The sequence below is a fragment of the Lepisma saccharinum genome, chromosome 15 (genome assembly GCF_977018435.1).
Source record: "Lepisma saccharinum chromosome 15, izLepSacc3.1, whole genome shotgun sequence".
In the NCBI taxonomy this organism is placed as follows: domain Eukaryota; kingdom Metazoa; phylum Arthropoda; class Insecta; order Zygentoma; family Lepismatidae; genus Lepisma; species Lepisma saccharinum.
Genome location: NC_139243.1, coordinates 28007590 through 28024981, shown reverse-complemented (window position 1 = coordinate 28024981; position 17392 = coordinate 28007590). Strand labels below are relative to the sequence as shown.

The 17392-nt window shown below is 39.8% G+C and overlaps 1 protein-coding gene across 1 annotated transcript in view; it reads left to right on the top strand.

Annotated features, from left to right (window-relative positions):
• The first annotated feature begins 5103 nt into the window (after nt 1-5103).
• The window catches only part of LOC145999185 (gamma-aminobutyric acid receptor subunit beta-4-like), a 29567-nt gene continuing 17278 nt past the window's right edge, over nt 5104-17392 (top strand). Inside the window, exons 1-3 of the mRNA XM_083136115.1 lie at nt 5104-5138; nt 9853-9938; nt 13103-13170. Coding sequence (XP_082992241.1) covers nt 5104-5138; nt 9853-9938; nt 13103-13170 — 189 coding nt within the window. The remainder of the gene's footprint in view (nt 5139-9852; nt 9939-13102; nt 13171-17392) is intronic.

The following is a 17392-nucleotide window of genomic DNA, read 5'->3' as shown; positions in this document are numbered from 1 at the left end:
TTGTATTCTTCATTATTTTGTGAGTGATTTCAAGTGGGGACTTTTTGGAAGTGTCTGTGGATGAATGGGCACTGTGCGAATTAAGCATTTTGCTTTGTAGGGGAGGAGAAGTGTGCCCAATCTGTGGCGTATTTGTGATTTCATTTTTGGAGGTGTTTTTTTTTTTTTGGCGGAGATGGTATGAAAATTTCTATACGCATTACCAGTTAGTCAACTAAACTATTGACTTGCCGTCAGGGTTGTTAAAGGTACAGGAATTTTAATTAAAATCAATTCCGGTCCAGGAGAGAAAATCAGCAAGCGTAAATTGGTCCTGGACCTGAAAAAAACTTTTTTCCTGCTGAATTTAAATACAATCCAGGACCCCATTTTCCGGCTGAATATAAATACGGTCTAGGTACCTTTTTTCAATGAAACAAACCGCAATTTTCTTCAAATTCAAATTGAGGGGGAAAAAAGGTTCCATCCTGTTACGGATCCAAATAGAACCCATTAGAATGTATGGTTTTCTGGATCCTTAACAATTCTAGGGTTATTAATTTCCAGGAATTGTAAATAAATTGAATTCGCGTACGGAAGAGAAAATCAGCAAGTGTAAATGGGTTCTATGTCGTAACGAACCATTTTTCGGTATAAATTTAAATACGGTCCAGAAAAAAATTTGCGAATGAATTTAAATACTGTCCAGGAAGCTTTTCTCCTGACCAATTTAAATTCGGTCCATAAAGAGTTTTCCAATGAATGGACCGAATTAAAATTGTGCGAGAAAAAGGTTCCGGTCCTGCAGCAGAACACAACATAATCCAATCGAATTTATGGTTTCCTGGACCTTCAACAACCATGCTTGCTGATCTAATAAAATGGTTCTGGCCTAGCTCATTACATACAAGTTTCGTATGAACACTTTTGTACATGCCATCAGCACAATGAAATGGAAACTTTAGTGGAAAACAGCCTGCTGTTGTCTCGGCCTGGTGACGTTGGTCAGTTACGGAATTGTGTAATTCTTTAATCCACGAGGAGGTTGATCAGTTGTAGAACGGTGTCCTTCTTTAATCCACGAGGAGGTTGATCAGTTGTAGAACGGTGTCCTTCTTTAATCCACGAGGAGGGTGATCAGTTGTAGAACGATGTCCTTCTTTAATTCACGAGGAGGTTTTTCAGTTGTAGAACGGTGTCCTTCTTTAATTCACGAGGAGGGTGATCAGTTGTAGAACGCTGTCCTTCTTTAATCCACGAGGAGGTTGATCAGTTGTAGAAAGCTGTCCTTCTTTAATACACGAGAAGGTTGATCAGTTGTAGAACGATGCCCTTCTTTAATCCACGAGGAGGTTGATCAGTTGTAGAACAATGCCCTTCTCTAATCCACGAGGAGGGTGATCAGTTGAGGAATTGTGTCCTTCTTTAATCCACGAGGAGGGTGATCAGTTGAGGAATTGTGTCCTTCCTTAATCCACGAGGAGGTTGATCAGTTGAGGAATTGTGTCCTTCCTTAATCCACGAGGAGGTTGATCAGTTGTAGAACGGTGCCCTTCTTTAATCCACGAGGAGCTTGATTAGTTGTAGAACGGTGACCTTCTTTAATCCACGAGGAGGTTGATCAGTTGTAGAACGGTGCCCTTCTTTAATCCACGAGGCGGTTGCTCAGTTGTAGAACGGTGCCCTTCTTTAATCCACGAGGAGGTTGATCAGTTGTAGAACGATGACCTTCTTTAATTCACGAGGAGGGTGATCAGTCGTAGAACGATGTCCTTCTTTAATTCACGAGGAGGTTTTTCAGTTGTAGAACGGTGTCCTTCTTTAATACACGAGAAGGTTGATCAGTTGTAGAACGATGCCCTTCTTTAATACACGAGAAGGTTGATCAGTTGTAGAACGATGCCCTTCTTTAATCCACGAGGATGTTGACCAGTTGTAGAAAGATGCCCTTCCTTAATCCACGAGGAGGTTGATCAGTTGTAGAACGGTGCCCTTCTTTAATCCACGAGGAGGTTGATCAGTTGTAGAACGGTGCCCTTCTTTAATCCACGAGGAGGCTGATCAGTTGTAGAACGATGCTCTTCATTAATCCACGAGGAGGGTGATCAGTTGAGGAATTGTGTAATTCTTTAATCCGCGAGGAGGGTAATCAGTTGTAGAACGGTACCCATCCTTAATCCACGAGGAGGTTGATCAGTTGTAGAACGGTGCCCTTCTTTAATCCACGAGGAGGTTGATCAGTTGTAGAACGGTGCCCACATTTAAGCCACTAGGAGGTTGATCAGTTGTAGAACGGTGCCTTTCCTTAATCCACGAGGAGGTTGATCAGTTGTAGAACGGTGCCCTTCCTTAATCCACGAGGATGTTGATCAGTTGTAGAACGGTGCCCTTCTTTAATCCACGAGGAGGGTGATCAGTTGAGGAATTGTGTCCTTCCTTAATCCACGAGGAGGTTGATCAGTTGTAGAACGGTGTCCTTCTTTAATCCACGAGGATGTTGACCAGTTGTAGAAAGATGCCCTTCCTTAATCCACGAGGAGGTTGATCAGTTGTAGAACGGTGCCCTTCTTTAATCCACGAGGAGGTTGATCAGTTGTAGAACGGTGCCCTTCTTTAATCCACGAGGAGGCTGATCAGTTGTAGAACGATGCTCTTCATTAATCCACGAGGAGGGTGATCAGTTGAGGAATTGTGTAATTCTTTAATCCGCGAGGAGGGTAATCAGTTGTAGAACGGTACCCATCCTTAATCCACGAGGAGGTTGATCAGTTGTAGAACGGTGCCCTTCTTTAATCCACGAGGAGGTTGATCAGTTGTAGAACGGTGCCCACATTTAAGCCACTAGGAGGTTGATCAGTTGTAGAACGGTGCCTTTCCTTAATCCACGAGGAGGTTGATCAGTTGTAGAACGGTGCCCTTCCTTAATCCACGAGGATGTTGACCAGTTGTAGAACGGTGCCCTTCTTTAATCCACGAGGAGGGTGATCAGTTGAGGAATTGTGTCCTTCCTTAATCCACGAGGAGGTTGATCAGTTGAGGAATTGTGTCCTTCCTTAATCCACGAGGAGGTTGATCAGTTGTAGAACGGTGCCCTTCTTTAATCCACGAGGAGGTTGATCAGTTGTAGAACGGTGCCCTTCTTTAATCCACGAGGAGGTTGATCAGTTGTAAAACGATGCCCTTCTTTAATCCAAGAGGAGGTTGATCAGTTGTAGAACGGTGCCCTTCTTTAATCCACGAGGAGGTTGATCAGTTGTAGAACGGTACCCTTCTTTAATTCACGAGGAGGCTGATCAGTTGTAGAACGATGCTCTTCATTAATCCATGAGGATGTTGACCAGTTGTAGAAAGATGCCCTTCCTTTATCCACGAGGAGGTTGATCAGTTTTAGAACGGTGCCCTTCTTTAATCCACGAGGAGGTTGATCAGTTGTAGAAAGATGCCCTTCTTTAATCCACGAGGAGGTTGATCAGTTGTAGAACGGTGCCCTTCCTTAATCCACGAGGATGTTGACCAGTTGTAGAAAGATGCCCTTCCTTAATCCACGAGGAGGTTGATCAGTTGTAGAACGGTGCCCTTCTTTAATCCACGAGGAGGTTGATCAGTTGTAGAACGGTGCCCTTCTTTAATCCACGAGGAGGTTGATCAGTTGTAGAACGATGCCCTTCTTATAAATCCCCATCATCCCCGTGTTAATTTTCACACTGGCTCTGGGGTTCACCAAGCTAATAAATGTGTGCCTAGTTGCATCCTTTGGAAGTTAAGGCGGCTAGAGCGTGGTACCGATCACATTACCGACACAAAGGGCAAAGATTGTGGATTTGTGGAAGCTTAACTCAACATGCCTCATGCTCCTTCACTGTATGTTGCAATGTTCATAAGGGGGCAACATTAAAATGTAAAATATGAACACTAATATTATTCTACTGCTGGCTCTCTGAAATTGCAATTGCATTGCAACAAGTGCTATTTTTTGTCTCGTCCTGCAACAGATGTAACTGTTTTTATTGAATCCATATTTAAATTAACTGTTCCGAGAACATTTCATCAACTACATCTTTTCTTTCAAGTATTTCCTGTTAAAATAACGAATCTAGAAAGCCTGCGCATGTGATTCTGTTAATTTTCATTTCTATTCTTCCAAATTAACTACTAGTAATGACATTTTTGATAATAAAAACAAAAAAAAAGTAGAGGGAAATTTTAGAGAACCGAAAAAAAAAATCCAAGGGAGATAGGGATAATTATCTGACTTCCCACCTTCAATTCCAAGACTAGGCCTGACCACAAGTTATCATACACAGGGTGAGTCAAAAGCCAGTAACCATAGACTAATGTGTGACTACTGTCTGTATGTGTGTTTAAGGTGCTGAGATGGTGCTGACGAAAGATGAGCGTGTTGAAGTGTTACTGCTGGCTGGCAGTCGCAGTGCAAGAGTTGTTTCTACGGAATTCAACCGTCCACACCCCGATGGCCACCCAATCATGCATCGTGCAGTCTATCTGGGTTCTAGATTGTTGAATTCTCTAGCAAAACTGCGACTGCTAGCCAGCAGAACAACTTCAACACGGTCGTATTTGGTCAGCACCATCTCAGCACCTGAAACACACATACAGACAGTAGTCGCACATTAGTCCTATGTTTCCTGAATTTCGACTTCCCCTGTATCAAGTCCTTTGAGAAATAGTCACTACCAAAATTCAAAAGTTTCAAACCCACAAGTTATTCAAGATTAAATCTAGATCGCCAGTGATCACTTGTGAAAATCCACAAGTTAAAAAAATCACACATTGTGCCGACCTCTGTGGCATAGAGTTAGCACACCACACTAATACGCCAGAGGTCCCGGATTCGAATCTACAGTGCATGAGCATGGGCGTTCTTTGCATATCCCTTCATCAATTTCATCATATCATCATTCATTCTCATCTTCGCGATTATTCAAAAGTGCAGAAATGCAAAGTAAAATAATCAAAATCGATCAATCACTGAATCACACGTTAAACATCAGGTCTGCTTCATCTTATTGCTTTCCTTAATTAATTTGATGATATTTTGTTACAGATTCAATGGATCTGACGTAAATACATTTCCTCAAGAACCTACTGTACATCTGTAGTAAAATGGGAGGATGCAATAACTACTTGTCTTACTTATGGTAAGTATAATTTTCTAATTTCATTCCGCATTTTCCTGCCTATTTTGGCTCATCGAGTAGAATGTCCGTAGTACTCGTATATCCTGCTGATGCAGCAGGCTCATCTCCGGATGTCTTCAAGGTCAAGTCACATTAAATTTCTGCTACGTCATCAATACATCCGCTCATCAATGGATGTCGTCAAGGTCAGCGAATGTAACATGACACCGGATGTGTCAGATTTCTGCTGCATCAGCGGGATATACTACTGCCATTCTACTCATCGCTATGACTATGAAGTGGTGATTATTATACACTATCTACCAAAAAGTATCTAATTTGATTCGTGTGGTCTTCATATTGTTCCGTGAGCAAGAGAACCACTTGTGAAAGATATGGCGCGTAATGCAGAGCTATCAGACTTTGATAAGGGCATACGTGTGGGCTGCCACTTCAGTGGGCTGTCTTGCAGGGCCATAGTCGCAAAATTAAACAGTCTCAAATCAAAAATAGCATTTCTGCTTTGTAAGTGGAACGTGCATGGACATTGTGAGAATGATGAACGTTCCGGGCGACCGAAAAACTGACTAACAGAGATCGGAGAACCTTAAAACGTCACATTGTGAAAAACAGGACACAGCCGATGTCTACCATCAGACAGGAGTTTACGGCAGTAACAGGGGAGTCAGTTGCCATTGGAACATTGCGAACAGAGGCCCACCAACTCTGATATTCCGGAAAAGCAGCGGCACATAAGCTGCATATCACCAAAGTGAATAAAGCTCAGCGTCTCAAGTGACACTGGAGCAGTGGAAAGCGGTTCTGTGGAGTGATGAGTCGAGATTCACAATGTTTCGGTCTGATGGACGTGCATGGGCGTGGCGGTTACCCGCGGAACGGCTTCTACCAGAGTGTATAGTGCCTACCAGGAAATTTGGTGCTGCCGGAATAATGGCTTTGGGGTTGTTTATCGTACTACGGTGTGGGACCACTGCTGGTTGTTCGTGGCACAATGAACTCACAGGCATATTGTACAATACTAGACAATGAAATGCTCCCAACCTTGTGGCGTTTTTACGGAATGGACCCCTGTTACTTCCAGGATGACAATGTTAGATGCTATGTTTCGGAGGCTACTATCCAGTGGTATGCAGACAACAATGATCACCGATTGGTCTGACCTGCACAGAGTCCTGATCTCAATCCTAGAGAACACATTTGGGTTGCATTGGACCGGCGGGTGAGGTCTCGGGAGATGCAGTCAAATTTCATTGCCCAACTGTGTGAGATCTTGCAAGAGGAATGGCGACACATTCCAATGGACGTCCTCCACAAAGTAGTCAAGAGCATGCCTGACAAGGTGGCTGCTGTTATAGCAGCAAGAGGTGGCTCCACGAGGTTCTAACAGGTTTTGCACCACCAGACAAACCATTTTGTACAGGTGCCCAATTACGTTTCGGTAGATATTGTACAATCGGTAAATGGCTGCTCACGAAATGATCACCCATGCCTAGGCATTAACCTCGACCCTTCTATAGCTCAAGTTATTCACTCAACGAGGCGGTTGCATATATTATGTACAGAGTCCTCACAAAGTGGACATACCTCCTTCATTTTCAAGACTACGATGGTTATGGTTGAATCCTTGATATGAACACATACGTGATGGTATAAGAGTTCGGATCATCGGAATAGAGACAGTCGTAGCACAGCAGAACTCTGCGCTATGTTCTGGCACACTTCACGTTGCAATTGTTTCATTACCTGAATAAGACCTTTCCCGGGCGGTGGATTTGAAGAGGTTCTGAGGATTACCCGGCTTCCTTAGCCTCGCCTCCAAGAGCTCCCGACCTCACCTCTTGGGAGTTCATCGATGACAGAACCTCAAATAACCGGTAAAGGTTACCACAAAGCAAGGGTTGCGAGTAGCTGTGAAATACACGTAAGAGACCCGGGATTATCTCCACAGAACATCAGCTATACCCTGTCCCATCTTGTCTTGAGCAAGGCCGCGCATAACGGAAGTGAAGGAGGGAAATCGAGTGTGCAAGGCGAAGCAGTACACGCTGCTGCGATGGCTGGTAACCGCAGTCGCTTTCCTCCCCTTCCCGGAATACCGTTCCCTCTCGCGTTTTCATTGGTAGAGCCGTCTCGCGTCACTACTTGCCCAGAGACTTCTTTTCGTGCTCCTGCTTCAGGGAGGCCTGGGATAGAGTATAGAAAATGGCGCAGAATTCGGCCGTGCTACTAAAATGACGTTGTTCCGATGTTCCGGACTCTTCAATCATAAGGTATGCTGTGGCGGCGGTTGGGTACCAAAACCGGGAGGGGAGCATGGTGCCAAAACTGGGGAGGGGGCAAAGACAGTATATTTCCCTTTATAAATAAGGTTTAGCATAGTGCGGGGGCAAAAGTGACGAAAAGTGGGGGGCAACTGCCCCCATAATCACCGCTGTCCATATCAAGCACTCAACCATAACCATCGTAGTGTTAAGGGGTTACCCTCACTTTGTGACCACTCTGTATAATAACGAAAATATTCCAGAAAGATCTCACCTTTTCATTCATATTTGAAATTTTGTTTGATAAGATGCAACACTGCCCAAGACATTCGCAATTAAATGCGAATGTGCCCCACCCTGTGGCCGAGTGGTTAGCACATCGCGCTGCGACGCCAAGGGTCCCGGGTTCGAATCCCGGTCGGGCTTGGTTGTTTGTGAATGTCCATTCATCAATTTCAACATTTCATCAGTCATCCCCACCTTCGCAAATTAGCCAAGAGGCACAAAACGCGAAGTAAAATAAACTAAATCAATCAATCTAAATGCGAATGTCTAAACTCCGTACCAGCTAACTGTAGACCAGGCGAACAAGAAAAAGTCTCTGCGCATGTAGTGACGCGAGACGGTTCCGCCAATGAACAGTGAGAGAAACAGGATTGTGTAATGGGCGACGGGAGTTACCCGATTTCCTCCTTCGCTATGCAGCGTTGCAAACTTTTGAAAAGGATAATACCGAACGCACATGGCAAACGGACCGTATTTTTGTCTCCAGGTCCGTACGCTTGGTTTAAGAATTTCTTAGGGAAATATTAGGGATAAAACTGCAAGAGCAAATTTTGACAAGCCGTGCATTTAGCGTACGGACTAAGGTATGGACCGTACGGTTTGCAACACTGCGCTTTCACCACTCGATTTTCCACCTCCTCTGCCGATATGCGCGGCCCTGCTCTACAGTTAGCTAAGACAGGGTATATTGTGTCCTGTTCTGACCGTCCTGTACCTGCCCATCGTTGATTGCTTGATTGATTTGGTATTTTAAGTCCACTTTGTGCACAGTAAGGGTAATCGGGACTGAACATACAGTTTAGTCGGATCCAGCTGCCGAACGTTTCTGCAAAATTTCTAATAATGCTATTTTGGCGTAAGGTTGTAGTGCTTGTGAAGAAAGGTTTCTATTACCTGAAGCGAACGGTGAATTGATTCGGTAACATTTTAAGCTAATGCACCTGCTGTGTGACTGCCGTAGATATACATCACGCAAGTATTTGTCACGTTAGGTAGTATTTAGTCAGATGTAACTGTCTACCATTTTTTAGGTTTCCGTCATTAAAGGTTGAGATATAGATTTATAGAGGAGTAAATGGAGCAATTGGAAATTTCATAAGAAAATAATTGCAAAATAACAAAACATGCAAATGATCTTGTCTCTCCCTTAAATCGTTTCTTTGGTCTGAAGTAAACAAAATATTGTTATATTTATTCATGGGGGACATCTTTTCGATTTTCAGTACCTTTGAACAGTTGTCTGTTTTGGTGGGGTGGTGCTTTCCATCTCTGCGTTCAAGTCTAAAAAGATATCCTATCATTATTGATTCTGTATTGTTTTTACTAATACTTATTTTAATACAAAATTTCAGGACATCATTTCTTCTCTCGTCTTCATCCAGGGAAATATCAGAGATATTTTATAAAGAAGGAATAGAGGATGATATTGTGACGCATTAATTTTCTCAAACAAAGTTCTTTCCATACAGTTCACCGCGTTTCATTTTACACGTATAATTAATTATTCTATATCTTGAAAAATATCATGAAATCTGCAATGGTGGGATAATTGCATTTGGATTCACAAAAACATTTGAAAATCTTCATGCACATTATTAAATTGAAGCAGTGTGAGAAAAGCATAAAGAAAAGAAGTGGACAATAGGAGTGAGAAGAACGAGCTGATAGAAACGAGTAAATGAAAGAGAAAGAAAAGGGGAAAATAGGCAAACAAAAGATATAAGCAGACAAGAGAGAGGGAGATGAGTTAATTAAAGAAATGAGATACAGAGACAGAAATAACTGGTATGACAAGGAGAAAGAGTTTCCAGGATTGACATTCCACGATTAGAGTAATGATTCAATTACCCAGTACAGTGGGATCCATGAGTATTACAGTGCAGGTTCGAGTCTCCTGGGGTAACCGTAACAACTTTTCTCCTTCGATTTTGTCCTGTATATGGTACCTCTGGGCACCCACCATCGTGAGGAAATTGGGGAACTACTAAGGAGTAGCGTAACACGGTCATGGAAAACCTACATCAAGACAAGGGGTTCGTCCTGCTGACCATACGTCATCCCTTAGGTAGGCCACGGTTTCTTATTATTATTGGGCGGAAACTTGATTATAACATTATTGCATAAAATACATAATAACTAAATAATGTGTTTCTTTTTTATTCATTAAGGTTCGTTCTTCTAACAGCAGAGGCCTCGTACAATATGTTCGACCTGCCTACGGAGTACACGAAAAATAGGCCCCCAATGGCAGGAGGTAAGAACATTTACATGTGTGATTTGGGGGGTGGGGGGGCTATCTTGGCCCCAGTTTTCTTTACGAATCTCCATGATTTAGTAACCTACAAACCAAAAAAAAAGTATCTTTTTTGGCAAATGCAAGATAGTGCCTTGTGTGTGATTGTGTTTGACACCGTAGTGGCTCGTGTGGTATGCCAACTTTAATTGAACGAATTAGATGTAGGTACGCTTATGCAAGCAGTTGCCTATGTTTCTAAAAGTTCGTCGGAAAGTGACGTTTCATGTGGCTACTACGTGGTATGTCACTTCGGTGTCAATTGTTCATTGATTTATTGATTGATTTGTTGTTTTAAGTACACTTTTTTCCACAGATAGGCTAATCGGGACCGGACCTACAGATTAAAGCGTGCTTATGCGCCACTATGTGCCACCACCGAGTATCGAAATCGGTGTGAATTGTTGGCCGACCGCGGCATTCTTTCAATCAGCGTTGACAGGCATAAGGAAGTTCAAAAGGATTACGGCCCGTTTCGCCTTATTACGTTTTCACCTCCCCCAATACAATTTCGTGTGATTTAAGTGACACTAACTTTCTAAGGCGAAACGGGACATCCCATTTCGCCTTATCCTGTTAATAATACATTAATAATAATGACCCTTCATGGCGATAATATTCCCTGGTGGGAAATTATTTCTTGTGTGCAAGGCGAAACAGGATAAGGCGAAATGGGATGTCCCGTTTCGCCTTGCACACAAAAAATAATTTCCCACCAGTGAATATTATCGCCATGAAGGGTCATTATTATTAATGTATTATTAACCTAACCTAGCCTAACCTAACCTAAACCTAACTCAACCTAACCGACAGGACAATGGGAGCCAAGGTAGGCAAAATCGCAAGCTCTGTGCTTCCATTATGAATTACCCTTCAAGTCGCTCGTATTCCCAGGTGGGAAATTTTTTGTGTGTAAGGTGAAACAGGATAAGGCAAAATGGGACGTCCCGTTTCCGCCTTAGAAAGTTAGTGTCACATAAATCATTTGAAATTCTATTGGGGGAGGTGAAAACTTAATAAGGCGAAATGGGATAAGGCGATAAGGGAGGACACGTTAAAAAGCGTCAGCAGGGGTAAGAATGCGGTAATGTGGTAAGTTATTGGTAACGTTGGAAAAGAAAACTCGGAATTTGGTGATTGTTGGTTGGTGATTGTAAAAATAAATTTGTCTTCAGGAATTGCATTGTCATTTTGTATCCAGAAGTAATTTTGATCCCCGAATGCGACAGAAGGCTACATGGTTGAGATGCTCATAAAGATGTAGACAATATGCATGAATACTACTCCAGCTGTAAAACAAGGAACTATCTTGCATTTGCCAACATATATAGTTTTGTTTTTCTTTGTAGGTTACTAAATGATGGAGATTCGTAAAGAAAACTGGGATCAAGACAGCCCCCCCCCCCCCAAATAAGGGAAAGCGCACTAGTTACTCTTCCATCCTTACCTTTGTTTGTACCCGATTCTGTCGTTTTTCTTGTTTCTTCTTTCAAACGTTCTCAGGCTTAATATTTATTTGGTCTTGTTTGCTTCATTCTTCATCATTTCGTTTTCTAAATTTTCCTTCCTGTTTCCTGTCTCATTTTCATCTTTAATCTCTCTCTCTCGCTCTCTCATTTTTACTTGGATTGCTTCTTCACCGATTTCTGTTTCTTTCACTTGTATTTATCTCACTTTCTACTTCTTCTTTCTACATTTCTCTTCTCTTTCCATTGACTCTTTTCTAAATCCTTCACTATTGTACCTATTTTCCTTTCTTTTCTCTCATTCTGTATGACTTTTTGACATCTCTGAGTTTCTGCATCTTAACTTTTGGGCCATCTTTCAAACTATACAGAGAAACGTATCTATTTCCATTTTTTCATTTTTAATCGCGGAAATGATAAAAAAACAGGGTTGTTAAAGGTCCAGGAATTTTAAATAAATTCAATTCCGGTCCAGGAGAGAAAATCGGAAAGCGTTAATGAGTTCTACGTAAAGAACCTTTTTATGTATAACGTATTTCCATTCGATCCAAGTACCTTTTCTCAAGATGAATTTGAATACGGTCCAGGAATCTTTTTTCTGGATCAAGCTAAATACGGTCCAGGAATCTTTTTCACGGATGAATTTAAATTCGGTCCTTTAACCTAGTCTAATCTAACTGAATTTTGAACTACCCTTCTCCGTGTTTACTAGGCTCATAGGGTACAACAATGTCGGCCAAATTATTTCAGTTACAATTTTTCTGAATACCAAACACTAGTGATTACAAATTTAGTGTTTGCATTTAAAAATCTAAGTCTAATTGATGAAAGTCGTCAATACACACAACGGAGATATAATGGTAGGGAGACTCCTCCCCTCCTCCCCTGCACGTAGCATTCTCACTGACTCAGCATTGTCAATAGTTAAATTGACAAGAATTATATAAATATTAGTACACATAGTTCAAATGAAGGATTAAATCTCATATTATGTGTTTTTGGGTAGCCATATTGATCCCTATTTTAAATAATTTAAAATTCTCAATTAAACTAGTTTCTGCATTCTCTTTATAACTAAGTTAGATATGTTTATCAAGGAAAATACAATAAAAAACCTTATACTCTACATGACGGTTAACTTTACCATTGTTGTATTGATATTTTATTTTTCCTTTTGAGATGTTCAGAGCATTTAGCGTTTGTTTGTGTAAAATACAATGTGACAGAAAATGCAAGAATGAAGATATCACACAAGATATAGTTTCGAAATATAGGTTTGCCTTTACCATGACTCAGAACTAATCATTGTAGAGCCTATTTGTTAGTAACTAACAATAAGATTGCGGAACCAATATTATTTAGTCATATTCAATCAATTCATTTCACTATAGTGTCAATTTACAATCGATATAACAAAAAAATATGCAATAGTATAATTTCCTTCGTAGATTTTTAAATGTTTTATTTTGCTCATTAAGTACTTAAAACATATGGAAGGAACAAAGAATAAGATTATCATGATTAATATCAAAACTTTACTATACTTAACTGCCATCTTGCGACATTTCAAGTAACTTTCCTACACACTAGAAATATAATAAATGTTCATGAACCATTAGTTCAGGTTTTATTACACTTTTAATTTTCAATTTTTTTCAGATAAAGCAACACTGGTGAGGATAATATTCAAAGTCGACCGGATATCAGACATTGTCGAAGAGAAAGGGGTAAAAATATATGTACAGTAAAACCTTGTTAATCCGGACTAATTGGTTGATAAGTCGACCGGTTTAACGAAAGTCTGGATTAACTGAAATAACCTAAAAGAACAGTAGAAAGTGCATTTATAGCAACAAAACACGTCTATTATGGTGTATGTAAAGTACATAGGCCTAAATACACTATACAGTATAGTAAAATGTAAAGCAACACGACAATGCAGTGCTTCTAGCTACATTTAAAACCTTGCATTCTTCTTTTTCTTTTTTGTCCTTTTCCCTGTCCGGATTAAGCAAAGTCCGGCTTATCGTGGTACTGATTAACGAGGTTTTACTGTATATTAAAATGTAGTAATAGCACTATTTTGTAGCCTTTGCATACTTCATTTATATGTGTCACAACTAGCGAAGTAGAAAAGAGATTTTAGAATTGATAAAAACACAATGTTCAAATTTAATGTGTTATTTTGAGAGGTAAGTTTGAGTTTTCGTTTTCAGTCAACTTTGTGCACAGGTAGACTAATCGGGACAGGACCTACAGTTTGAAGTAGAATCGGGACCACTATATGCATCCAGAAGATACGAAGTTATCACTACCTCAGAATTTAAATAATTTTGTAATTTTAAAATAAAAGTTTAGTGTTCGAGCCCTTCCTCCGAATTAATATTATTTCCATTTATTATTGCGCCACTAATCTGTTGGCAAGTACATTTTATGCATTTTGTAATTTATTATTGTGTTCTTGTTCGTTATGGTGTAATTTAGTATTATTTGTGTGGAGTACATCGAACTACGACACCAAGGGGCAACGGTGCGAATTCCGGTCTGGGTATGGGTGTTCATTGTGAGTGCAACTTCATCAATTACATCATATCATAAAGGCGAAGCAAAATAAAGTGAATCAATTAATCAGTATTATTTGGCATTATAGATTTTATGTGTGTTCTGTTTTTGGTTCATAGTTATTCAGATCGAATCTTTATTTCTTACTTGTTATAATTTGATGAATTTCTTTCTTTCCACTTCATTTTAAAGTTTACTTCTTTTTTCATAGATCACTTCTTTTTTCATAGATTATTTCTATTTAAAATTATTGTCTTCATGCTTACCCTAGCACAAGATATTATCTCAGCGATTGTCTCTTTTCGTAGGTTTTGTTTTCATGCATACCCTAGCACAAGACATTATCTCAGCGATTCTCTCTTTTCGTAGGTTTTGTTTTCATGCTTACCCTAGCACAAGACATTATCTCAGCGATTGTCTCTTTTCGAAGGTTTTGTTTTCATGCTTACCCTAGCACAAGACATTATCTCAGCGATTCTCTCTTTTCGAAGCTTTTGTTTTCATGCTTACCCTAGCACAAGACATTATCTCAGCGATTCTCTCTTTTCGTAGGTTTTGTTTTCATGCTTACCCTAGCACAAGACATTATCTCAGCGATTCTCTCTTTTCGAAGGTTTTGTTTTCATGCTTACCCTAGCACAAGACATTATCTCAGCGATTCTCTCTTTTCGTAGGTTTTGTTTTCATGCATACCCTAGAACAATATATTATTTCAGCGATTGTCTTTTTTCGAAGGTTTTGTTTTCATGCTTACTCTAGCACAAGATATTATCTCAGCGATTGTCTCTTTTCGAAGGTTTTGTTTTCATGCTTACCCTAGCACAAGACATTATCTCAGCGATTCTCTCTTTTCGTAGGTTTTGTTTTCATGCTTACCCTAGCACAAGACATTATCTCAGCGATTCTCTCTTTTCGTAGGTTTTGTTTTCATGCTTACTCTAGCACAATATATTATTTCAGCGATTGTCTTTTTTCGAAGGTTTTGTTTTCATGCTTACCCTAGCACAAGACATTATCTCAGCGATTCTCTCTTTTCGTAGGTTTTGTTTTCATGCTTACTCTAGCAGAATATATTATTTCAGCGATTGTCTTTTTTCGAAGGTTTTGTTTTCATGCTTACTCTAGCACAAGATATTATCTCAGCGATTGTCTCTATTCGATGGTTTTGTTTTCATGCTTCCCCTAGCACAAGATATTATTTCAGCGATTGTCTCTTTTCGTAGGTTTTGTTTTCATGCTTACCCTAGCACAAGATATTATCTCAGCGATTTTTCGTAGATTTTGTTTTCATGCTTACCCTAGCACAAGATATTATCTCAGCGATTGTCTGTTTTCGTAGGTTTTGTTTTCATGCTTACCCTAGCACAAGATATTATCTCAGCGATTGTCTCTTTTCGAAGGTTTTGTTTTCATGCTTACCCTAGCACAAGACATTATCTCAGCGATTCTCTCTTTTCGTAGGTTTTGTTTTCATGCATACCCTAGAACAATATATTATTTCAGCGATTGTCTTTTTTCGAAGGTTTTGTTTTCATGCTTACTCTAGCACAAGATATTATCTCAGCGATTGTCTCTTTTCGAAGGTTTTGTTTTCATGCTTACCCTAGCACAAGACATTATCTCAGCGATTCTCTCTTTTCGTAGGTTTTGTTTTCATGCTTACTCTAGCACAATATATTATTTCAGCGATTGTCTTTTTTCGGAGGTTTTGTTTTCATGCTTACCCTAGCACGAGACATTATCTCAGCGATTGTCTCTATTCGATGGTTTTGTTTTCATGCTTCCCCTAGCGCAAGATATTATTTCAGCGATTGTCTCTTTTCGTAGGTTTTGTTTTCATGCTTACCCTAGCACAAGATATTATCTCAGCGATTTTTCGTAGATTTTGTTTTCATGCTTACCCTAGCACAATATATTATCTCAGCGATTGTCTGTTTTCGTAGGTTTTGTTTTCATGCTTACCCTAGCACAAATATTATCTCAGCGATTGTCTCTTTTCGATGGTTTTGTTTTCATGCTTACCCTAGCACAAGACATTATCTCAGCGATTCTCTCTTTTCGAAGGTTTTGTTTTCATGCTTACCCTAGCACAAGACATTATCTCAGCGATTCTCTCTTTTCGTAGGTTTTGTTTTCATGCATACCCTAGAACAATATATTATTTCAGCGATTGTCTTTTTTCGAAGGTTTTGTTTTCATGCTTACTCTAGCACAAGATATTATCTCAGCGATTGTCTCTTTTCGAAGGTTTTGTTTTCATGCTTACTCTAGCACAAGATATTATCTCAGCGATTGTCTCTTTTCGAAGGTTTTGTTTTCATGCTTACCCTAGCACAAGACATTATCTCAGCGATTCTCTCTTTTCGTAGGTTTTGTTTTCATGCTTACTCTAGCACAATATATTATTTCAGCGATTGTCTTTTTTCGAAGGTTTTGTTTTCATGCTTACTCTAGCACAAGATATTATCTCAGCGATTGTCTCTATTCGATGGTTTTGTTTTCATGCTTCCCCTAGCACAAGATATTATTTCAGCGATTGTCTCTTTTCGTAGGTTTTGTTTTCATGCTTACCCTAGCACAAGATATTATCTCAGCGATTTTTCGTAGATTTTGTTTTCATGCTTACCCTAGCACAAGATATTATCTCAGCGATTGTCTGTTTTCGTAGGTTTTGTTTTCATGCTTACCCTAGCACAAGATATTATCTCAGCGATTGTTTTTTTTCGTAGGTTTTGTTTTCAAGTTTACCCTAGCACAAAATATTATCTCAGCGATTGTCTCTTTTCATAGGTTTTGTTTTCATGCTTACCCTAACACAAGATATTATCTCAGCGATTGTCTCTTTTCGTAGATTTTGTTTTCATGTTTACCCTAGCAGCTGGCATGATTTCAGCGAAATATTTTCATAGCTTTCGTTTTCACGCTAGCATAAGGCCTTTTCTTAGCGAATGTTTTTATTCGCAGCAGTTCTTTCTACGTTTACTGTACCCAGGGTTGTGCAAGTACACGTAAACAACGCGTAAAAAACGTAGAAACGTAAAGTACGTAAAAAAACTAGAATAAAACGTAAAAACTAAAAGAAACATGTTTTTTGCAATGGTTATTGTTTTGTATGCCAGTTGGCAATGGCAGAAAGCAAAAAAAGCCTGTAAAGACATTCCCTCTGAATTTTTATGTGCTCTTACATTGGAATTTTACAAACTGCCATATTCACATTTATATCATAATTAGCCTATGCAAGTGTGTAATACGTATGAAAAACGAATTTGAAGCTGTTACTAAAACTTTGAATCCAATCCAAATAAATTGTCGTTAATCGGTACGTTATGTTACAAAAAAAATCTAGTGCAACACGTATATATCAACAGGTTTCTCAATATGTTGAAA